At 35.1% G+C, this 25,801-nt stretch overlaps 1 protein-coding gene across 6 annotated transcripts in view; it reads right to left on the reverse strand.

Moving 5' to 3' along the window:
• The window catches only part of FRYL (FRY like transcription coactivator), a 162,994-nt gene continuing 137,193 nt past the window's right edge, over positions 1 to 25,801 (reverse strand). For 5 of the 6 annotated variants that reach the window (XM_084204382.1, XM_084204381.1, XM_084204380.1 and 2 more), the window contains 11 exons: positions 25,012 to 25,215; positions 23,980 to 24,150; positions 19,765 to 20,018; positions 17,473 to 17,680; positions 15,400 to 15,549; positions 13,014 to 13,112; positions 8,384 to 8,452; positions 5,133 to 5,150; positions 4,056 to 4,166; positions 2,507 to 2,703; positions 1 to 2,055 (listed from right to left, as the gene is read on the reverse strand). In XM_084204382.1, coding sequence (XP_084060508.1) covers positions 1,797 to 2,055; positions 2,507 to 2,703; positions 4,056 to 4,166; positions 5,133 to 5,150; positions 8,384 to 8,452; positions 13,014 to 13,112; positions 15,400 to 15,549; positions 17,473 to 17,680; positions 19,765 to 20,018; positions 23,980 to 24,150; positions 25,012 to 25,215 — 1,740 coding nt within the window. In that variant the 3' untranslated portion in view covers positions 1 to 1,796. The remainder of the gene's footprint in view (positions 2,056 to 2,506; positions 2,704 to 4,055; positions 4,167 to 5,132; positions 5,151 to 8,383; positions 8,453 to 13,013; positions 13,113 to 15,399; positions 15,550 to 17,472; positions 17,681 to 19,764; positions 20,019 to 23,979; positions 24,151 to 25,011; positions 25,216 to 25,801) is intronic. The other variant, XM_084204379.1, reaches the window with a different exon arrangement.

The following is a 25,801-nucleotide window of genomic DNA, read 5'->3' on the forward strand; positions in this document are numbered from 1 at the left end:
AAAAGATGATGTAAATAAAAGTGTAATGCACCCCTAAATAAAACTACCTCTCCCCTGTAAATACTTGTTAAATAATTAAGAACACCATCTACAGTACCACAAAACCATCAAAATAATTAAATTTTATCAGGGACAGGGGAAAAAAAATACAGTGAATATGAATGTGCCTTGACCAGTTACAGAACTTGTTAGGATAACATAACTACTGTCAGCAGTCCAACAGCGTGCACAGTGCCTTCAATTAATGCATTTCAGCATAATTACATTTCTAGTGGGGCCTAATTCCCCCAAAAAGGCAGAGCTAAGAATTTCAATTCTACATTCTAAACTCTGGAATTAGAGCCCATTAAAAAAGATCACAGTGGGTAAGAGATGTATATAAAAATACTGGGTGTTCCTTTCAAATCACAGGAATTGTGGGACTACATTCTTTTTTTTCTGTTTTTTTCTTTTTTTTTTTTTTTTTTTTCTACAAAATGCTATTGGTTTCAACAGAATCCAGTTTGTTTTATGCTACAGACTTTGACACTGAACTATGAGTATATTGCCTGTTTGCATGTTTTGGTAGTCAGGGTTTTTTTTTTTTTGTTTTGTTGTTGTTTTGTTTTTTTTTGTTTTTTTCTGTAGTCCCAATTCCTTAGGCTTCTCTTGAGTCATGAAGATGCATATACATGCCTTCAAACTCTTCAAACCCTGCAGGCTACTCAGACTGCAAGTACTGCGTGTGACTACCAAGAGGGAATGCCCCCTTCTCCTCATAGCTTTATACACCTACTGTTTTAACAGTGCATTGCACAAATTTACATGAAAAATACTGGTTTTGCACTATACAGTTTCTAGAATATATACAGAATAAAATAAGTTAACTTCTAATGAGAATTGCTGATGGGCAGCATATATCTTTAATATACATTTTAAAGTCTCTGCAGGCAGCTACTTTTTGGTTAGTTGTTATCAGTATTTTAACATAAGCACTGGTCAGAGAACTGAGCAGCATTCCAATAAAGTTAACAGATATATTATTTCTTTTAGAAACACTGGGAAATCCCAGTTTAAAATATTATTAAATGTCCTAACATTTACACACTATGAGGATTAGATCTAATAAAATAAAATTTCTTCAAAAATAATCTTGCAGCTCTTTTAAGCATGCTCTGAGACCTTATTTAACAATCATCCATACCTTCAAAAAAACCACTGTCACATAGCCATACATTCTAACTCACACACATTATTTCCTTATAACAGACAACAAAAGCAAATAAAACACTGAGAAGTCAATGGTTTTTGCAGTCATATATCATTCTACTCATGTTTGACTGCACATTCTTCATGACATTGCAATGTGTCTCATTGGATGTTAAGCTGATGTTTTACTGCTGGAAAGCCAGGAAGCCTTGCAGGTCTTCAGCCAAAATAAACCAGCCTTGATTTTAGCCTCATCCCACCTGCGATATTGAGCCAACCTCTAGAGGCTGTTTTTACAAACATCCTTTATGGTTCTGTTACAACAGAAAATAATGCATATGTATGCATTATGTTTAAGCCCTTTTCCTTTCATGTAGTTTTTATACATAAATTTAATAAAAAAATACTACTGCCACACAGGCTGCTGTGTAGAAAGAGCAGTCAAGTAGGATGTTCAGTTTTCAGGGTTTTTCTTGTGATGAAACAGTTTCTTGCTGTGATAAAAGTTGTCAGGATTGCTGGGGGTTTGTTTTTGTTTTTTTTGTGAAAGGTGCTCAGTAATAGTCTGAAGTATCTTTATCATCAGTTCTTTTCTAAATGACAGCTGTTCAGAATCCAGTGGTCACAAGATTTATTCCTGTTTTGATCTTCCCTAGAAGCTGACAGGATTGCACCATGCGGAGAGACTCTCGGATTTCTAGATTAAGTTCCATCAGCTTTGAGCTGGCCTCAGACATATCTTGATTGGAGCCTACTACTGCAAAGCTGCCAGTTTGGCCAAGTGTCTGATGACGGAAATAGATGTGCAGCAATGTTTGAACTGGATCATCTTCAGAACTGCCAAAGATGTCGTGGGGCCAAATAGATCTGTAAACACACAGTTTGGATTTAAACATTAAAAAAAAAAAGTTTAAATGTTCTTTTAAAAGATAGTTGAACAGATGACAGGAAAATGCAAGGGAAAATAACATGCAATTTGGATTTAAAAATCAAAAGTTTAAATACTTTTAAGCAGATATTTGAACAAAAGACAGAAAAATGCTAGAGGAAAGTTTCTTCCACTGAGTATTATTATTATTAACAGTATTATTTCTCAGAGATAAATTCTAAATAAGTACTACTAAAATTGCTTTTTACTTTTCTTAAATTACTGAAAAAAAACCCCTAAAAGTTGAAATGAAGCAACAGTGCTTGTCCTTTTCAAGAAGGACATCTGACAAGAACTGAAATAAAAAAAGGAATAGTGCTTATCCCTGTTTATAATCTAAAAAGATTTATTAAGAAACTCAAGATCTGAAAGCAATCCTTAAAAACTTACCTGAAAGCCTTGACCTGTGCCACAGCTGACACAAACTCCTTGTTTCTCAGGGATTCAATGAGGGAGTGAATAGCTGTTTCTGTGCTAGCTTGGGCAGCCTCTGCAATTTCAATTTCTTCGATACCACTGTCAGACACTGCCTCGGCCTCTTTCAGGCAGCTCTCCAAAAGAGCAAGTTCTTCAGACATGTTTATTACCTAAAACAAGTATAATTTATCTCTTTTAGTTTAAATGTATTTAAAGCCAAAATAACTTTCAGAAGATCAGGTTTTTATTTTTCGTCCTTTGTACAATAAAGAGAAATAGAAAAAGCACACCCAAATATTTTCTGCAGATGCTTAAGTATACTGTTAGTGGTCCAAGCCTGCATGTCAATTATTTGGGCTTTCCCTGATGAAGTTTCCCTCTTAGTTCTTTCAAAATTTATTTTTAAAAAATAAATTTCTTTTCTCCTTATGTTACTTAATAAGAAACTGAGAAGAATAAAACATTTCAGAAAGGTATGACAGCAATGGTGCCATTACAAGGACATCTTAAATACGAAGGAAAAAATCTGGAAGACTGGTAACCCAGCACAATAACAGTAATGCAGCCAGTGTATATAATAGTATCTTTGGCTTTAGCTGAAATGCCTGAGTAAAACATGAGGCCACCTCTCAGAACATTGTTCTGCATCTGACCAACTTAGGCAAGAAGTGGGACTGATGTGATACCAACCTTCCACAGTGTTCTTCAAACACAAACTTATTTGCAGCCTCTACAAAAATCTGGAAATTCAAGTGAGGAACATGCAGTTTTCTTCTAAAGCTACTCAAACCAAAGACTTTCAGTCAGAATTTTCATGTTCCTCCCTAGCATACCAGGCAAGACCAAGCTTTCTTTTTTTTTTTTTTCTGCTATCCCTGTTTATTACATTCCAGACCCAGGGGAGAACTTACAGAAAGCATTATTAATAGCATAATGCACACAACTCAATTAACATCACATATGTACCACAACTGCACAGCTGAAAACACTTTTTACTTCTGAAGTTACTACAACTAAAAATCAGGCATAAGAGGTGTTTATGCACTGCTAACTGTGCTTAGGATGGAGACTAAGGTTGCAGAGTAATTGAATGGTGGCTGAAGTGACACAGTTAAATGAACCAGTTGGTAGAAAGTGGTGGTGGTGTTTGCTATAGGAAACATCAGGGCTATGGAAAGGCTCAGCTCTTCTGAGTGGACTTGATGTGCCTTGATTGTAGCTTGATTAGAATACACCAGGAGTGCTACTGAAATACTTAAAATCCTCATCATTGGACTCCCTGCATTCCTGTCTTTTTTTAAAGCTTTCAAGCTGTACAAAAATCAACACAGATAATTGAACATCTCAGAAAATTCTTGTAAGCTCTACTTAAACATTTTATTAATTGGCTATAAAACAGCTGGAATCCTCTTCCAGTTTCTAAAAGGATGTCCCACTGATGAAAATGTTATCAAAATGTGTTTTAAATTGTCTTCTTTTAAAATGCCAACAATTACTAGCTGAATGGCATGGTTTTCATTACCTCTGCTTCTTTTTTGATTGTTTTTACTTGACTGATGAGTTTGCAATAGGCTTGGAACAGAAGCAGCAACTGAAAATGCAACTTGTATAGCCTCCGACACAACTCCAGCTCCTGCAAATGGAAACAACACTGTTATATTCAGAAAGTGCAAACCTCCTACTATCCAGTGCAAGAGACAATAAATCACAACTTCTTCAGTAGAGTATGCAAAATCAGAAGTAGTTAATTTTGGCTACTAAAGAAAATGCCAAAAATATTTAGAGGCTAACATACAGTAAGCTAATGAAAAGCAGGTGAAAGCTTCATTCAGTTCTAGATTTACAAGTAGCTTCTTACAGAGATTTGAAGTTCACTTTTTACTAAGTTACATTTCCAAGAAAGGGGGTGGAGTGGGATGTGAAGTGATTCAAAAGGCATTTTGAAATGTCTGGAACATTTCAAGATTTCATGTCTTAAAACTAAGAGTTTCATAGATCACTTACTTTTATTGTTGAAATTTTACTGTTTTAAATTCAAGATCTAATATCCAAAAGAAGCAGTTGTGGTCCATAAGTATAGGATCTTTCATAACCATTAATATTTATATTGTAAGCACAGTATGTAACCTGGCTCTTAGCTTACACTGCCTGACAGAGTAGGAAGAGAATAATTCCATTCCTGGAGGCAAGAATAATGTTTTCTTTATAAAAGGTAGCTCTTATTTTGCTTTAGAAAATAACACATTATATATTCTTAAGGAAATGAAATAGCAGTATTAATTTACACACTGTCTTGCTTCGATTTTTATGCCTCTAAAACACTAGTCAGAAATGCAGACAGTATTAATACTGCTTCACATACAGACATAAAAGCTAATGCTAATGGAATAATCTTTATAACATTCTACTAACTATAGGATCCTATTATCTACAAAGGACCAACAGTCTAATGGGTTAGATGATGCAAAACTGAAGCACACAGCATTTCTGTAATAGTCTAGGACAAGACATCATTATTTCACAAATGGACAAGACAGATGGAGACCAGTTTGGTGACTGGCATGGTTAAGTATTTGATAAATCAAGAACTGTCACTTACTGCTAGAATTTCCATTTGCTAAGCAAGAAGATGAGCAGGTCACAAAAATACAAAGAAAGAAAAAAGAGCAAGAATTAGTGTAGGAAATAATTTTAATTAGGGTAAAAGATGTCCCAGGTAAAATGGAGGAAGAAATACAAGTAACATGCTCCAAACATATCCTGAATGTAAAAAAATTAACAGGCTGAATTTGATGTAAAATTACTTGCTGCTATAGCTAAAGATAAAAAGTACTGGCTTAGCATGAATAACACTCTTAAACCCTGTCTGGTCTTTATACATTGTATAGTCAAAAAGGTGCACAAATTTAAGGTAATCAAAATCAAGGACCCTTAGATCTGAATATCTGTACAAAGCTTCTTACTTGTTCTGTATCACAATAGTTTAAGCAAAAATAATGCATTTTAAAATTGGAGATGCAAGGTTAATTTGGATTCTGAATCAGTTTAGAAGTTCTTGGGTTTGCTAAATTCAATTCTCAACCCCTTTGAGAGATTTCTGTACTGTAATTGCACTTGGTTTCTACAACCCATTTCAGAAAAAATGTTTGGGGAAGAGGAATAGGGAGAGAAGCAGTCAGAAAATGTATGTGTCAGACTAGGGATGTGAACTTCACCATGCCTGTGCTTTGTACAGCACTGAGCATACTGATGGCACTTAGGCATGTACAGTGGTCATAGCAAACCAAATCACAGAATCACAGAATATCCTGAGCTGGAAGGGACCCACAAGGATCACTGAAGTCCAGCTCCTGGCCCTGCACAGGACAACCCAATTGGAATCACACCACATGCCTGAGAGCAAAATAAAAGGAATGTCAGTGGATGTCTGGCTCCCAAGAGACAGAAGCAGCTGAGCTTTACTAAGCACATAGTTGTACATGGTGTTATGGTAAGTAATATACCATGTGCTTCCCAGGTTACAAACATTGCATGGTTTTGTTACACGCCATGTTTTTGTTCTGCACTCTGTGCTATTATATACTCAGCACAATTACTGTATTTTTGATGCGCTGAACACTGACGATGTAAAATCTTGAACTGCATTAGTTAATATGACTTTGATGAATCACTTTAATGAAGCGCAGAGAATCAGATTTTGAGAAATGGCAGGGTTGACTATTTAATAATTTTAATCATTAAGTTCCAGTGTTCCTAAAGGCAAGTCTCCTTATTACTGTAAGCCATAATTAATCCCTTTCCCCCAAAACACACCTTTTAAAAATTCGGGAGAGGTTTTCCTTTAAAAATGGCTTTGTATGCTTCAGTGTCTTTCACATACATGCTTACTTGAGAAATAATTTGATTTTTCTACCTGCCTGTCCTGTAGAAACAGTCAAGCCAGAGTCCAGATGCATTCTTTAAGGCTTAGATGTACTAATAGCAAGAACGGAATAATTAGATTTACTTGCAAGTCTGCTGGCAGTGCACAAGCTGGAACAGAATTAATCTCGCTATTCCTTAGCTGTATGGACCACAGTGCCAAAATTAGTAAGAAAATCTTATTTGTGTTAGTGTATGAAAAATATCTGTATTTCTGAGCAAGACAACACTTACACATTTTTAGCATTAATTGGTTGACTGCTCAGACTTAGCAGCCCCACAGTCCATTTACAAGGACTTTTGAAGAATTACCAGCATGCCACCCTTGCAGGGTGTATTAAAAATGAAAATCAAAACAAGTCCCCACAAATAACAATCAGTGTGATTGGTCTCAGACGCCTTTTCAGAGGTCATCTTCAAACCCTGCAGGAACAGGGACGAATAGGCCAAACTGCCTTGCCAAAAATCATGGATTTTCTCTGTACAAGCTAACTGAAAGCCTGCATGTTGTTTGTCTTCCATTTTTTAGTTTTCCCAGCTACACAGTAGGAACAGTAACATTTACTTTCATGGTAAGAACGCTTCTGTTCTAACAACAAAATGTTAGAAAAATTTCCTGGTGTCTGTCCACAAAATTACATGTATGGACTGAAATACATAAATGCTGCTTTTTAATTAATATATATACAGCATTTACTGTATTGTAATAGTAAATGTTATCTATTTCTAAAGATACACCAGTCAGTATACAAAGACATAGACTTAGTGTAAAATACACTAAAGCATGTGTTCATAGGCAAGATAAAAGTCCTTGCAAATAGCAGCAAATTATTTTGCAGGTTTTGTATTATCTAAGCTTATTCACTTGATTTTTTTAAATGTGCAACTTCAATGCAGTATAAAAATTGACATATATTACACATTTTACTACTCTAAAAATTCAGGTACATTTTGTGATTGCATTAAAAAGCCCCAAATATATATGTGTATATATATATGAAGAACAGCTAAAGAAAACTATATAAAAGAATAGTCCAAAGATACAGTAAACATTTCTCTTGGTGAACACTACATCTTCAGCAGCAGAAACATGACCAAGTGTATCAATGAATGGTTCAACTGAATAAAAGAAATAAAATACCTCCTTTTTTCAGCTTGGATTTGAGATTTTTGTCAAACTGTGATTGTGAAAAGCTAAGTTCGTCTGCTACCTGCAGTTCTTTCTTACATCTTTCACTGTCCTTACCCCAATACTTCAGATGGCAGACTCCTCGTACCTACTAATGTTGAGTTTTGGATTTGCTTTTTTCACTGTATCAATATTATGCAGCTATTCTATTTTAAAAAAAACCCAGTCCCAGTCCATTTTGTGAAAAGCTATCACTTATTACAGCAATTAGTAATACTAAACATGGATGAGTGCCATGCAAATACATACAAAATATTCAACTAATATTAATGGTTACTTAACCTATTGTTAGATGATATTTTGATAGTTTAATGAGCTTTTTGCTATACTGCTACTTTACTCCCTGTTACTTCTGACCCAAATACTGGCTCCAGAAAGGTATTACGTAGTTCTAAGTTTTTGAGTAGACAATGTATCCGAGCATATAACTAGAATTTTAATCTTTTTTCCTTCTAGAAACAGCAGCAGAAAAGCAGACTTGCTGGTACACAGATGGTATCTAGTCTGCTTATCTACTCAGTGTTATTAAATCTAGAACCCTAGACGGATTGCTAGCTTTTATTAAGAAGACCCATTTTTATTGCCACTTCATGAGACTCTCGAGTTCCGAAAGATAGGATGATAACTGAAATGAAAAGCTTTTCATACATTTTTAATATCTCTACAAATATTGGAATTTTTGTGCAATAAAGATGATTTTTAATCTCATATCCTGAAACTCACAAATGACATACACCTACCTGGGCATCTGTGCTAGTCCCATGAATACCATCATCAGTACCAAATGTCCTTTTGCAGTCTTCTAGCCACTGCAAAATAAATATAAACAAGATTGAACATCTTCTGAAACAGAAAACTGAAGAAACTGCTAAAACTGCTTAAGACACTTTGTCTTGTACGTTCCCGGATAACGTAAGAAATTGTGGTATGAAATCAGTCGTTTACCAATGTTGTTTGCAGTGATGGTATCCATTCTGATAGATCACTTTGTAACTTTTATTTCCTGTAGCCTTCATTACCCAAGATGGAGATAGTACATTTCAGCATAAATACTAAGCCATGATTGAATTGATACTGTTACAGGAAAATGCATGAGGGTGGAAGCAGAAATATCTCTCTTTACTTTCTGCACAAGTTTAACACTAATGTGATTTATCAGCCTTTAAAATAAAGCACTAATTCATATTAATTCTCATTCTCCTTAATTAGGGAATAAGCTTGTTACATTTCTTGGGACTACTTGAGAAACAGAAGGAAACAGAGCTCTCCTATGTAAGTGCAGGTTTACAGGATGGAATGAAAAAACCCAAATTCTCCAGTGGGAGTTTAGCATCACCTCCAGTTCATACAAGCCAAGGAGATGAAGTATTCTTGCATTACACAATGCAAACCTGCAGGTTCCACTCAGGGCTGCATTTAACTTCACTTCCTATATCAGGCAATAAGTTTAGTAATTTCAGTGGGCAGTCTCTTTTTCTACCTTTAACCAACCATGCAAATTTCTCAAAAAATAACCTCCATGTGTACTGGCATTCCCAAGAATTTCTGTGTTACTATAAAGCATTTATAGAATCAAATATGTTCTTTTGGACAATACAACCTGATCACCCCATTGATAATTTTTTCTGTACAGTGCAAACAATTGAAAGCATGTTTATTACTGAAATGGGAATGCATCATGTTGAGATAAAGTGTATAATATAATGTGAAATGAATAGCCTCTATACATCCAAGGAAGAATAATTTAGCATATTGCTTATGTTTGGTATCTTGAATCTCAGAGGGAATCTTGGTGACCTTTTTCTAACCTTTGTCTGATGCAAGAAAAAGAAAAATGTGATTTCCCATCTGCTCAATTTAATAAAGGTTACTTAGTGAATTAAACTAGGCCAGTGTGCTCATCAAGAGGAGAAATGGAATTCTCTGAACATTGCAGTGTCAGTTTCAATTAGCGACATGGATACCAACATCCACAGCAAATCTCATTTTTCTTTTTATCAGCCAGCCTCCATCAGGAATGACGGAATACGTTTGCACTGCAACAAACAGCAGCAGCAATTGGGAAGCTACTATTTCTTTTCACACACCCCCCTTCTAAGATCTTTTTTTACATCTTAGAACCAGTCTGAATAAAGGGTGTGCCTAGAATGCTGTGTGTATAAGCTTGCATTTTCCATTACATTTATCTGATTCAGTATCTTTGTCCCTAATATACACATGAAGAATAAGCAGTCCCCTTGCAAGAAAATGGAACAATAGCTCCAAAAAGGTGACAAAATTAATTTGTTAAGAATTTTTACAGAATATACATTCAGCATGGTAGAAAGATTTTTTTTTCTTTAGGAATTGTGTGAAGAATAACCTTCTTTATGTGTTTGCTTTGTGTCAATTCATGTTTTCTCCATGTATCTCCTACAAAGTGTTGATGAAAGCATAACACAGGGAAGTCTGGGGTTAGTCTTGGTCATAGCACGGGTTAGTCTGCCAGATTACACCCTAAACAGACATGCTAAACAGCCTCTGCTATAGGTACCTTTCTGTCTTATCTTGGTGTATAGGTAAGTGTTTCAAGCAACTGCAGCCTAAGCCTTTTACTTTTTCAATTTGATTCATGTGAATGCCTGTACACCACACAGCACTGACAGTGATAAACATCATCTGTTAGGATAAAATTTAAACAACAATTTTTCATTAAAGAAATTTACATACAGCTTCTCCCAGTGGTTGATTCTAGAGGACACCAGATTAACATGCAAAAATATATGTTAATTTTTATTTACTTTATTATACAATAGCCCAACCACTTAATTTGGTAATTTTTCTGTGTGTTTCTATGAAAAAGGCAAGGGTCTGCATTAAGTTGATTAAGCATTTTGCCTTAATACTTTCAGATTTAATAGGATACATAGCACAGCTGTGTGTAGCAACATAAATTCAGATTTTACTTGAGGAAGTCCTGTTCAATCTTTCCCTATACTCTGTTTAAGAGGACAGAGTAAGAAAACAATAAAACATATATCTAAGATGTAGCTTAGAAGTTTACATTTAATAGAAATGCACCTTAGAAAAATAAGGGCCAACAACTAAAATGTTTTACAAAAGTAAAGTATTTGAGTAGTCACTACTTCCAAATTAGCATGCTCAATAACCACTTAAATAATGCCGTAAATTGTCTAAATGACATGCTATCAAGAGTCAGAGATGACTCGTCAAAGTTAAAAGTTTCCTCCTTCTCAGTATTCCTTCTTCTCCTTCTTTTTATTTATAAATGATTAAATAAAAATAAAACCCTGAAAAAATGCTCTCAGTTGTTTCAGAACAATTCCTTTAACCCTGTGAACCTTCTTCCTGCTCCAGTCACTCACAGATCTGTGGCACAAGACAGGCTGACCACAGAAACATGTTACTGAACTCCTTTTTTGACAGAAAAAACAATTCCTTCACTATGATATAATGACAGAGGCCATCAAATTGATGTATTTGTATTTGTTTACCTAGTAAAATAAAATACAAAGAAGTTCTTAATATCCAGCATGGATTTATATCAATATGAAATGTGGCAGTGCAAAATTAGATAACAATACCTTTAGTGAATTAGTTGCCATCTGAAAGGAATGTAATTTTAGTTTGTTATACTTTGACAAATCAACAAAACAATACCATTGGTTATTAATTACTGTGATAAACTAGGCAAAATGGAAAGTTGATGTAAAATTCCTTCATGTTTGGATAATCATCATTCTAATTACAAACACACACACACAGGTCCCTTTTTACCCTGTCACAAATCTTCCTGTCTAACCATGGGTCAAATCAGTTACACCCTCTGTGCCTCAGGGCTGTTCTCTAAAAGGAGGAATGAAATATATTATGCTTTCATAGGAGTGCTGATAGCATTTTGCAATGAAGATTGCCAGACATGAAATACTACATTGAGTAAAATTATCCTAGTCATTATCTGAGCACTTGTTTCTGATTAAGCTTACATGGCAAAATGTAGCTCATTATATTAGATCAAAATAATTGTTACTAACACACAGCAGGGCAAATAAATGCAGCAACTCCTTAACAGAAATGCTGGCCTAGATCCTGCCAAGAGTTTATCTTCATTAACAGTGCTGTGTGGCATACTTTAGCATTGGTTTCAAGGAAACCATATTTCTTTTGAGATTCTTTCCACAAAAAAGCGCATGTCTGCTCTATTCAACAGATGAGCTGTCAGCAATCTTTGCAAGGCAAAGGCCATAATTTCCTAATAAATTCAGCATGATCAACAAACATGGAGCCACCTGTGCTGCAAAATATCTGCCAAAGCATCATTGCTTGAATTCTGGTTCTGTTTTGTATTACTCAAACTTGCCGATACTGCCATTGTCACAGTCTCAGAGGCTGCTGAGATCAGTAAAATTCAGCATGTTCAACATTCCTAGGAATCATCATCTCTACAACAAACACCCTTTCCCTCTATTTGCAAAACTCATTGCAGGTCCATGTTTTCTTTTGGCTCTTGAAACACAAATCTTACCTGTGTCAGTTTTCTGAAATTAGTATCTTACTTTCTGAAATTCACACACAGGTTCACAAAACCAAATATACAGACCCTTACTACAGAAATTTTCTAAATTTCTTCTAAACTGCATTTCTTTGGAAAAAGGATATAACCACTAACATATACCTTGGAAACTAAACTGCATTATTCTAAGCAACACAGAAACATCATCCTGAATGAGATCCAGCTGTAAGATGAGCCCTAAATTTGTCTCTCTGTGACACAGCTGTAAAACCCTCATTACTTGTCAGTGGAGATTTAGTTACCAAAAAGAAGTCTAAAGAATTATTCAGCTAAACAAATCAGCATCTATATTAGAATAAATGCATTGCTTTCTTGATTTCTTTTAATATATTGACCTGATCCTTGAATATTATGGGTGTTAATGCACTTGGAATTCCAGAAAGATAGTTATCTGTAAATGTCTTAATTTGGAGGTGAATCCCTAGTCTAATAAAATAAGTAGAACATAAATTTTAAAAACCCCATTATTTATTGATATTCATGTTAGAAATACTTGAATAGTTTTAAATTAGGAATGTGCTTTTCTCACTGTTAGCAGATTTGTGCAGTGTTATAATTAAAAATCAATTTCAGAAATACGTGCAACAAAAATGTATTGCACATAATAAAAAACCCCTCTGGTTCTGATTATAGTAGTAAGAAAAGGAAACAGGATTTTATTTCAGAAGTGTTTTCCCACAGTTTACCTTTAGATGCCTTTGATGAGAGATAAGGACCTGCACCATTTTTTTGATGAGTAGGTTCTAATACTGCTGTTTTGAGATCTCAAAGAGACCTCAAGAGGATAAGAAACTCACCTGTTCTGCTGCCTCTCTTTTGACATTATAGGTATCCAAGTGTTCTTGGAGCTCTAGAACACTGAACTTTAATGTTTCTAGCAGGCCACAAGACAATAGCTGGAAGATAAAAGCAATCAAACTCTGCAGTCATGCAACATCTGACTATAATCCATACAGTCTAATATCTAAATTACATAATACAGAATCCCACATTCGCATTTGGGAAAACAAATTAGAACTAGCTGGCCATGTCATTTGTGACTCCTTTGAGGAAGTGAATTAACACATGTAGCTCTACCATTTAAATCAGTGAACAACAGTTTTAATTCCATAATAAGAAGAGTAGTACCTAGTTAAGAGAGATTTCAAAGCAATTTTTAGGTCTTTCATAATGAAGAATCATATTTGATACACACATACAACTAGTGTAAATAAAAGAGCCTGTAGAAGGAAGGAAAGGTACTGCTGCTGGATTGCTCCTGTAGCAACCTAAGGAGTATCCACTGAGGGTTACTTGCTCTTCTCAGTATACAAAATACACTACCAGGAACAGGACTTGGTCAAAGCAGGAACCACTAGGTATTTGAAGACTTTTCTACTATTAATGACTGCCTCTTTTTAATGTGGTTTCAGAATCTCTTTCTCCCTTGGCGACTGATACCGCAGCCTTTTTCCACACCATTTCTCCCTGTAGTTTTATTTTCACTTACATTCTTTTATTAGTCCTTCTTCTGACACTTCCTGTAATAAACATCTCTAACATGATGTTTCCTCCCTCACACTGGTTAGCCTTGCACACAATAACAGCTCTGTACTTTATCAGTGAGAATTAATCTGACAAACAGGTTCATTTAGTTTTCATCATTTGGAGAGGAAAGATTTATTTCTACAGTATTTGTCAATGTAACTACACTAACGTGTGTATGTCCATGTACACATGTAAGGATTTGTGTGCTTTATTTATTTATATCCTTTTAATATTTGTGTTTATATAGATTTGGTTTTTTATTTTAAAATACACATGGTGTTTTAGTTAGGCACTAGTGTAACTTTTCTTAAGGCTTCTTATCTTAAAGATTTTTTTTTGTAAATTTCTACTGCTTTTAAAGTGCAATAAGTAAAAACAAAAAACATTACAGGTGGTTCCCTTGAAATGCACTATCTGTATCATGCTTTTTTCATTCTCATATTCTTAACTGAGAGCTTAAGAAAGAGTTGCCCCTTAGTAGCAAGGGAAAAAAAGCAGGTCAGGAGTAGTCTCTCACACTGGGCATTAAGGCCAAAGATCCATCTACCTCAGCCCTGCAGCTGACAATGTCTAATGGCAGTTGTTTAAACAAGGGCAAACATGTGGTGATCCACCTGCCCCAGAGTGCTTTCTAAGCCTCTGTCAATGTGTTCTGCATATTTAAAGGATCTGTCCAGGGCTACTTCTTCCATGAATTTCTTTAGTGGCTTTTTGAAAACATGAACAGATGCCATAAAAAGTGACAGCATTTCACAGTTTGATTATGTATCACATGAAGGTCCTTGGTTCTGTATGTTTTGTAAGTCATTGCTAGTTTAATTTGATCACCCTTAACATCAATTAAGAAAAAAAGAAAATATTTTCTATCACTTATCCATGATAAGACATTGATTGACAGATTTATCTTCTAAAGGGCTAAAAATCCTAGCCTACATACTCATATCTTACATGTTCTTATTTCATCATCCTTCTGATCTTTCTTTAATTTTTTCCAGTTCTATTACCTTTGCTCTGAGAACAAGGGACCAAAACTGCCCCCAAAATTCAGGATGTAAGTATACTGGGAATATGTACATTAACTCAGTGATATTTCATGTTTTGCTGTCTCCTTTCTTGATAAATCTAGCACAGGAGTTTTTCTGCCTGCTGCTAAACACTGAGCTGACTTCTTGGATTAGTATCTATTATAATCAGGATTTCAACTTGCATGACAACAAATAATTCCAAGTTTTCTCATTGTATATTTGTAGCAAGAATGTTCTTCTCATGCATCATTGAATATATACATAAAACAATACAACAGAAAAAGGCAAGGTTGCTGCTACATAAGTAGTCCTCCTTTTTCTTACTTGTGCAGAGAACATGGAATAAATATGAACAAGCAGGGAAGGTAAAGATTAGTAAGGGAGTTAAAGTGATATCTACTATCAGTAAGTTTCCTTACTGTTCACTGTTACAGCTGGAGCCTATTTTTTAAGAAAATGCATTTCTCACTGGTGGTTTCCAGTGTTTATGATACATAGTGGCCATTTAAGATTTTAATTCCCTTCTGATTTCAAAGAGTTTCTTTTTTCCACATATTAAAACATCATTTTGTATGTTACCTGAAATGCTTAAGCAGACAGATATTCCAACATGCAGGTTTGAGATTCTTACCGTTTCTGCATCCACAAAGACTGTTGGACATTCTGAACATAACATCATCACTTCCAGAGAACTTTTAAACTTTGTTCCAATGCGCTGTAGACTTTCACCAAGAAAGCTGACTGAATCATTTGTTATAGATACAAACTTTCTTTGAATGGTCTAGAAGTCAAATCAGAAGAACATTTCTCTTACATAGTGTCTTACTACTCTTCTGGCTTTTTAGGTAAGAACTTCAAAGCAAATTTCTATCCTGACAAGTTTCCATTACATTATATTTTTTCATTAAATGAAAAACTAATATGCAATTTTCTCTGAATAGTTATGTAAAATCAACTCTGAAAAATGCAATAAATCAATAAAACCAACCAGTACCTATAGAGACAAGTACTCCTTTCATATCTAGGCCTCTAGCCTCAGTATAGGTAGATGACTATTTGCCTTTACATAGTACAGATAGTTCAATTTATTTTCAAGCGTTTGTGTTGCAGAAAATTAGAGTTTTATGAGTCAGTATGCAACCTGCATAGCATCTGTGTCCAAAACTGCCACCTGCAGGATTTCTACCTTCTTCAAAAATCAGTCCTGAGTTTATCATGTTTGATTAGGCAGACTGTCAACTTAGCCTAATGTAACACTGCACTCTGCTATTTCATTAATCCTGGAAGTTACATGTAGAATAAAACTAAATAAAGATTATACAGACAGCTGCAAAGTTAAACACCGGAAGAAGGAGCCAAAAGGCAAAATGGAAAGGTCCAGTCAAACAAGGCCTCCCAAGTATCATTTGATCATGTTAACCCTCCTCTGTACCCAGTAACGACTCCTCAGGAACATTTTTTGCCCATGCTTGAACACTGGTTTGCTATTGTGCAGAGTGTCCAACTTTCCAGTTGTTAAGCCAAGTTTCATCCTTCTTTAGCTCCCTCATTAATGAGCACAAGAGAATATGAGGTCTTATTTTACCACTTCCAGGGAATGAATGAATGTGTGGAAACCAATTGCAGCTAAGCTTTGGTATAATACAGACAAACCAAATCCCTGATGTCTAGACAAAGCAAAAGACAAAAATCTACAACCTGTAACAGAAATTTCATGGCACTGTGGCCATAATATTAGTTTAACATAAAATGGAAAATGGGTATAGATGTGAAAACAAATTATTCCATGGGAAAGGCAGAGTGTGAATTCTTCACATCTAAGTTACTGCCCATACAAGGGACAAAATATGTGCTATTGTGGGTCTTTCACTGAGAAATTTATTATGATATGCCAAACTGCAAGCAAAATTCATATCAGAGATATTAGAAAGGGCTGGAACCATAAAGCCTTGTCCTGAATATTCTCTTAGCTCATTTGGCACATTGCCTGTACATAAAATGAATTAATTATACTTATTCTACCCCATAGGAATTTGGAAAGAAGCATTACTTTTAAAATGTAAAATTTCATCCCCTTCGTATAGGGAGGAGAGAGCCAGAAAAATGCCATAGGCATTTTGTATTGCACAGCAGATCTAGGAGATAAATATAGTTAAAGAGAGGCATTTGAAGCATCCAGCTCCAGTGGATCTCCTGGTGTTTCAATTATTTCTCTGCAGAAAGAAACCTTTTTCTCTCAAGACAGATGCAAGTTAAATTCATTAATGTTTGCATGCTGCGATCCCATAATAAGGACTCCCACAAAAAAATCCAGGAGAAAGCCATTAATTGTGTAATCATCACAGAACCTGGGTGATATTCAGAAAATAAAAGAAGGGACACAACCTGGACTAAGAGCTTGCAAGAAGTACTGAGCTGATTTTTTTTTGAGGTTTTCTCAATTTTTGTTTATTTTCTGAGCAGGTTCACTCCTTGGCAATGAATACAGCAGATATCCTACGGAAAAACAGGCTATGACAGTGTAACATTAATTCTGCAGTGTTTTTGTGGTCTGGACCAATTTTTCTGGTCTGCTTTTAATTTGATTTCTAAAGCTTCTTGCTACCATAATCTTGTGTCTTTTGCAGTTTCAAGGGGAAGAATAGTTTTAGAAGTAGGGGGAAAGGATTTCAGATGAGCAATCATACATGGAGAATTCACTGACCTGAAACAATCTTGAGAAGACATGAAATGTATAGACAGCACAAGATCCATCTGTATCTGACAGCATTTGATTGACGTGGCAGCGCCAGGCTTGCTCCTCATCATCGTATGCCACTGGCTGGAAAGCTGCCAATATGGCAGAAAGAAAGGGAGAAGGAGGAGGGGAAGTTTGCACTTCTGGGAAGCCATCCTGTTCTTCTTCATCTTGGCTACAAACAATAAATAACAGAAATTACCTCCTCAAGCTTTTTAGGAAAAAAAACACCTTCAGTTTGGCAAGAAGGAAAAAATTAAGAATTTTGGATTCAGAACAGCATTTTGTAAAATAAGTAACAGATCAATTCAGGTAACTATGAGCCAAAAAAAAGAGTAAACAATCAAAAACTTTTGCTGCTGCAATATATTAAAAATTGCTTATATTCTCCAAAGTTACTACTGCATATCAGTTCTACACAGAACTAGAGACAAAGAGCTATCTGGAGGTTATATATAGGTATATACAGCACTATATATATGGGCACCATTTAGAAACAGGCATCTTCTTCTTGCCCCCAATAACTGAAGTAACGTCCTATTCTTCAAATTTTTATTGATCTGAACAGATGGTCCACCAATGAACTGCAACAAATTTTAGCCTTCCTTAAGGGAAGCACAAGAGCTCATTAGCAATGTAATAGTGCTTTATAACTGTCTAAAGTAACATAAGCAAATGGAGATAGATCAAAACACTCATTTTTATAGGCAATCAGTTTAACAGGCCTTTGTTCACAGAACAGTCTGCTGGCATACTTTCCATTAGGCACCAAACATCCAATAAAAATATCAAAGTATAAATTAATCAATGCTACTACTTCCAATCATTAAAATAATGATTAACCTAAAATATTCTGTATTACAAGGGATGATACATTTTGACACTTCTTCTTGTATAACTGTATGTAGGCAGCACAAATATGTGTAGGAGGATTCCAAATATACAGATAGTTTATTAAAATAATCTTTTAAATCACATACAGTTTTTCTCTATGACATCTGCCTCATCCACAACAGCACTAAGTACATCTTAAACAAGACTTAAACATGTCTTAAACAAGAAGTATGGGCGCTGGTTTTAGATACCTTCATTTTAGTAGCACAAAGCTCAAAAGCTAAGACAAATCCCTTATGATTTTCATCTGTAAGCAAAGCTTCAAAAAAGATTTTCAGCTATTTCCTAACTAGTGTACCAATGCTATCACTTCTGTCACTCTTTAGACTAGAGCTATGGGTTTTTTTCATTTGCTTGCTTAGTGTAAATAAAATAAAACCTTGAGGGATTGTTCAGTTGCAAATGAGGAACTAAACTGCCCTTAACTGGTACTAGCCTTGAATTCTCACAAGACACAGGCAGTAGGTCATGTATGGGATTACAAGAGAAGTTTCTGTCTCTCCCAGTAAAACCTTCACAACCAACTTATTTTGCATCTCCTGTTGTGCTCTTTTCTGAAAAAGCCTCCTTAAGAGATCTGTCTGGAAGAACAGATGTCAAGTCTATGTTCTTATATATAACAAGTCTCTCTATTATTCAATCTAAACTTCTGAATGAATTTTAAATATGAACAAGCCTATGATCAATTTGGATTTTTTTGGTTTGTTTTGGTTTGTGTGTTTTATTTGTTTGTTGGGGGTTGCTTGTTCCTTCTCCTTCCTTCTTAGACTGTTACTTCCAGGGGACTTAAGAGTTTCACTTCGAATGTGATTCAACCAGCTAGGACTAACTTTAACTTTTCCCCTCAATAGTTATTTTGCTCTCCTTATTAAAATGAATAAAACGTTATTTTACTTTAAAAGGTCTTAGAAATATACAGGAGACTTATGAACCTTAATAGTGAAAATAACACTCGAGCAAATTCAAAGACAAACTTATCTGACTGCTACAGAAGCTTTGATTAGAAGAAACCCCAACTTTTTCTCCCTTTTTTTAATGTCTTTGGGTACTTCTGTAAGTCAGAGCAGTTCAAGAGCCTTTCTGTCCTACTGATGGTGAAGAAAAGTGCTAATTTCTTTTATTTGAGAATTCTCATATTTTCCTGCACAACTGTTTTCCTTGTACCGGAAACAATTGCTAAAAAGAATATTGAGTTTAGGTGCTATAACAGGCAAAACTGATCAGCCATTATTTCAGATATGCAAACCATTGTTTTATATTTTTGTATTATGGGATTAATGGAAATCTCCATAGCATAGAAAAACCTGTTTGATAATGCACTGATAACATGTAATTTCTGTTACTTATAACCAGTATTAATCTTACCTAGACAAACCCGAGAAGTCAGCTTCTTCTTCTTCACATCTCTCATCTAGCTCTTTCAAAGCAAGAGTGACATCCTCTTCACAGACAGATTCAGAATAGCTTTCAGGAGCTGCTGCCTCTACCAGCTCTGGGGTCTCTTCCAGCTCCAGAGATTCGTGACAGACCAGACAGTCTTGCTGCTCGTGTAGTAGGTACGACCCAGTGTCTTCACTAGCAGTGCTAACCTGTTCATCCCTTACTGCTGAACTGCCTTCCTGTGAATCACACATACCTTTATTAGTATTACTCTCAGGGCCTATGTATTCTTAGCAGTTTTTATTATGGTAAACTAACAGTTATAAAAGATTATTTACACATATTTACTTTAACTGTTCAGGTCTTTGGCTCGTTCACACAGTTTTACTTGGGCAAAGACAGGCAGCCTATTTGTAATGTTTATAACTTCTGGTAAACATTAATATCCTAGAATGTGATTTATTTAGAGCAAATACAATTTCTCAAATACATTTAATTAAATCTGTTAGAGAATACTGATAGAAAAGTATGCAAACAGCCTCAAACTTGGTGAGATCAAACAAACCCAAGACTTTCATGTTTTACTTTTCTAAGTAAGGATCAAAATGACTGCCTCGTGCTTGCCTTTGGAACCTAGAGCAAGTATCAGAATACTTCTTCTCCTTTCCACCTTTTCTCCTCTCTATTTTAAAAAAATTTCTAAAGCATAACTACTTAGCAACAGTGTAATAGATAAACAGTGGAAAAGGGACATTCCACTGTTTTTAGTATTTTGCCATTACTACTAATGTGGGCCTCTTTATGGCTTTTACCCTGAATCTCTAAATGTAGGCTTTCATTAACAGGCAATTACAGAGAGAGGATAATTAAACTCATGCAGGTAATATTAAAACAACCCTTTCTCCCTTCCTCCATTAGCATTATTATATTCATTAACATCACTATATTGAACAGACAAATTAAGATTCAATTAATTTATGATGAATTAATTTGAAACCTTTATATTGGATTTCTCCGTGGAATAAAAATAACACTTGCTATTTCCTAAAGATACAAATTACCACATATTTTCATTCTTAGTATGCTGGTCTTCCTCTACTGGCATATCCAAAACTGGTCAAGGAACCTTTGGACAGCCTCTAAGCAAACACATCATTTCATGGTTCTCAGCAGTTGAAACAGATCCTCTGACAGATTAAATAACTGTATACATATTAGAAAAGACAATTCAGCTTTAAAAAGAACCACATAATTTTCTTTCACAGTGATCCTTACCAAATCTCACTTTGATTATGGTACTCCTCAGTGTGACACTGCTGCCATTTGACACAGCTAGTGACTTTACTTCTTATGCCTCTTTTGTTAAAGTAAAATCTGGAATTTTTTTTCACAGAAGAGTAATTTTTGTCCTACTGAGCAACTGAGGCACATGGGAATGCAGGACACTTTTACAAAACCTCAACAAAGTACTTTGGGTTGAACCAATGGTCCATTTCTGTTACAGGTGCTAACACAGGATACAGAATTGTACTGATCACGACTGGTAAATATGCACAAGAGATGCACTTTTTGAAAATACACTTATTAATAATAAATTTACTGCCAAGTTTAAGTCTTCATAGTGCCATGACTCCTGATTTCCTTTTCAGTGTGTCATTGGACATTACTACCAGTATGAATATTCCTTAAGTATCTTAAAAAGCTGATTTATATAATTATATGGTTACCAATGCCACAGAACCTTAGGAAAATTACTTCTACTAAACTACTCCCTGACAAATGTACAGTGCAAGTGAGTAAAATAGAGAATCATCTTAGTCAGAAACTTTCATAGGCATTAGCCTGTAAAACAAAATTATTCTTCTCAGATGGACAGTAAATTCTTAACTGGAATGTGAAATATCTTTTTTGCATTTTCTGGGAATTAGCCAAATACATTTAAGTGAACAATAAATTTAAATACAGCATTCCTATGAGACAAACAAGGAACTCAATTCATCTAACCAGCACACTCCTGTTTATGAATAATGGCTTCAATTTTCCTCATATTGTCTTAGATAACTTTGATATATACTTATTTATATTAAAAACATTTTCATAACTGACAGTTGGCATACAATGAAATTCTTCTGCTGAGAGAGCTTTATATATAAAGTACAGAAGCACAGGAAAAAACAACTGCCCTATGCTACAAGTTGTGCAGTATAAGTATTCAGAATACAATCAGTTTTACTGACTTCATAAATATTTCAAGATGAGTCAATAGTGTGCATATTTTCAAGCTCATTCTGGTAAGAAGCATAAGGCCAGCTCACTTTTTGGGCAACAAAATCCAACCAGATAGCTAAGTCTTGTAGAGTAATAACTTTGAGTGTTTGAATTCTGCTTGAAGAAACCTGTGTATTTGTCCAAATCTCATATTCTAACAAGCACAAAAATAAACTGGAACACATCATATCTAGTGAATGCATTTGTATGCACCTGCTGGGTTTTTTTTTATTATATACAGCAATTTGTTCTGAATGCTGCCTAGTCATAGAATTATTTTACAGCCCAGTTTAAATGTTTTCAATATTTTAAAATTACAATGGTGCTTTTTTGAGTGAATATTTTCACCTGTATTATAGCAGTATATAGTGATTTTATAAAGGGAGCTGCAGAAGAACAATGAATTCTAAGGGCAGTCTCGGAAAGAACTATGAAAATGTAAAAATTAGTTACGGCTGAGGATGTACCACACACCAGCAAGGGAGAAGACAAAAGGTTTTTTAGGTGAATTTAATTCTTTAAAATTACAGCTTAATATATTGCTTCTTGCTCCTGAAATCTTAACATAAATCATCTATTCTGTGTGCAGAAAGTTCATCCAGATTAGTGTTCTTCCACAAACAAAATTCTTTTGGATCAAAAATGCTCCTGTTGTAGATGAGCACAAGAAGTGACAACAATTTGTTGAACAATCTAAGCACAGGTGTTCTGCAACAGCTGAGACAATTTATCAACAGCAGTGTAATGAAACACTTTTTTTAAAAAGCACATAATCATAAGGTGAAAATAGGAAAAAATGTGGGAGAAAGCATTTTATGAGCATCACAATTTATGAGCATCGCAATATTACACCTGTAAAAGGTGAGGATGTTATCATTGGAAATCAGCCATTCTCCCTTTATTAATCTCTTTTGTTACAGTTTTCTTCATTAAATATTAGCTACATCTGTGGTCTGCCTGTTAATAAGAGCAATTTTTCTAATAGCAAACAGGTAAACTAGAGCCTTTAGAAACTTGAACTAGCCCTGTCACTTGTACTAGTCAGTAGACTGTTTGAACCAGGTTGGCTGAAGACTCATTCTTAAGTGTCAACAGTGCACTCACTGGTTAGTCAAATACACATAGGAATGGCTTAATTTTCTGGAATACTCAATAAAACTGCATGCATAGTTAAAGATGGGATTGGCTAACACTATGCAAATAAAAGACTGCTAGTAGCATAAATAATTTTAAATGAGGAGATAAAAAGTCCACCTAAATCAAGCCACTTAGAGAAAAATTGTAGCAGATGACAGTTTGTTTTAAATTAGGGGTGTCTTTAAATTTTAAATTATTCAAACATTTGAAAACACATTAAACTGAACACAACAAACTGAAGTACTCACAGATTTGCAGGCGGCCATTAGCTTGAAATCTGTCTCAGTCCACATGGGCCTTTCCAAAAAAGTATACCACTAGCATCTGTAGTCCTTACTAAAGGATTATTTTATGGAACCAACTGCTAACACAGCTGGCCTGAGGTTTTATTCCCATATAGCACCAATCACAACCCAAAGAAAGCAAAAAACAAAAAGGGGGGGACAGGGGGAGGGAAATAAAACAGTATTGGAAAGAAAATGTGGCTCAAGAAGGATTTCAACCATATCAAGTAAAAGCATTTTGAATATTAGCCTGTTTCATTCTGCACCATGAAATGATCATGATCAGCCCTTCAAGAATATTTTTAACCTGTGGTGAGTTCCCTCAGTCCATCCAAGAAGTCTCCATGCTGAGGGAACATTTTGTAAGAACACGCCAACAGGTTAGAAATATTAAAAGCAAATCAACTAATCAGTGTAACAGATGAAAATTCAGTTGAAAAGAAAGCCAAAGTTGCTACTAAAACTAGAAGGAGCTCAAATCAGCCATGCACCAGCCCACATTTCTCCCCACCTCAGGCAGCTGGTTGCTAGAGTTATCTAGAGAAGAAGCCTCCAAACTTGGGGTCTCAGTTCTGATTTGAAGCACCTCTTCTGTTCCCACACTGCTAGTGGAATCTTGAGACTGAAGTGATAAACCAGCATGATCTGACACTGTTTCATCTATGGCAGAATCACTGATTAACTAAGATAGAAAAGAAATAAACAAAATTCTTCAAAGGAAACACAAATTTCAGGTAAAGAATACATTAGTTTAGAAATAGGTTGTTTCAGTACTGTTAGCTATTTGAATTTATTCACATATGATAAATTTCACAGCTTTACACTAAAACTATTACAAAGCATCACGTGCATTTCTGCAACATTTCTCTTGGAAAAGAAGCTTTTCCTTTAAGGAAAATTATTTTCTTTCTTGTTTTAGAAGTTCTTTTTGCTAGACTGAAACCCTTGAAAAGCAGATAATTTTGTTGGGAGCAACATTAATACAAGCTTTGCCTAAAGTCTGAAAAGCAACATATACATCAAGCTGCTCCCCATTGAGTCAACTTTTTCTTAATTTTATTTACGTAATGCAAACAGATTTCTGAGTGGCCAGCATCCTTGATTTTCCTAAGTTATATGTACACAGGCTTCAAAATCCATAATTAATGTAGCAATTTCTGTGCTTACACCTTCATATGACCACTTAATGCTCTTGATCTTATTTAGCATTTGGAGTGGTTTTTTGATGTAGAAATCCACAAAGATACACACTTTACATATAATAGATGCAATTTTGTGTTTATATTTAAAAAATGTAAAGTGTAAAGACACTAAACAATTAATAGTGTTCTAAAATAATAAATCTAAAATTATAAATTATGTATCATCAATGTCATAAAGTAACTATTTTCCTTCATTGATGATGTTATGAAAAAGGAGCTTAGCCACATCAACTTATCTCCTTACTATGTCACTTAGGCTGAAAGTGTGAGCCACACTTATTCATTAAATGTGCTAGGGAAAGCTTAAGTTCTCAGATTCCTTCCACAGAAAAATAACCTACCATCTGTGAACGAGACAGTATCTGACTTGCAGTCAGTGCTGCTTCTTCTTCTGAAGACTCATCAGTATCCTCCTGGTTGGTCAAGTTCAAGCTGGGTGTGCTACCAGAGTACTGGCACTCCTGAAGGGACGGTGTGTCTCCTTTGTCAATGCTGTCAAGAGAGCGCCTGCGAACGCCCCAGTTGAAGTTGTCCATGCTTTCACCCTGGAATAGAAAAGTTTGCACACATCTGGTATGTACGAATTTCAACATAATTAAGGTAATACACAAATGAGACAGAGAAAACATGAGTACTGAATGCATCATGAACAGAGTTTCAATCAGCCCTTTAGTTTTATTAAAATTTTAAGTACCTTGGTAAATGCTTGTAAATAAAATATATGGCAAAGGAAGTAGAAATATTTTGAATATCTTCTTGGAAAGTAACTCAATATGTAATCTAAAACTACATCAGTATTGATTTTATAATCTGACTAGAAAGTACAAACACATCACAGACAACAACAGATGAACAAGCCAGGGCACCAGGCTGCAACTTACCTGCAGCTCCTGGTTAGCAAAAAGGAAAACACATATAATTAGAAAGAACGAGGACAAACACTTAAAGATACTCTAGAGCCAGGGAAAAATGTTTTATTACATAGGATTTGCCAACAGTAAAAGACTGATTCAAGCTCTGGAAAAAAGCTTTAGTCAAAAAGCTAGTATTTAAAATAATGTCTCTTTCTAATGAGATTTAAAAAAACCAACAAACTGACGACAAAACACTAAAATCAGCATGCTCATGATA

Source organism: Fringilla coelebs (assembly GCF_963513975.1).
Source record: "Fringilla coelebs genome assembly, chromosome: 4".
Lineage (NCBI taxonomy): Eukaryota > Metazoa > Chordata > Aves > Passeriformes > Fringillidae > Fringilla > Fringilla coelebs.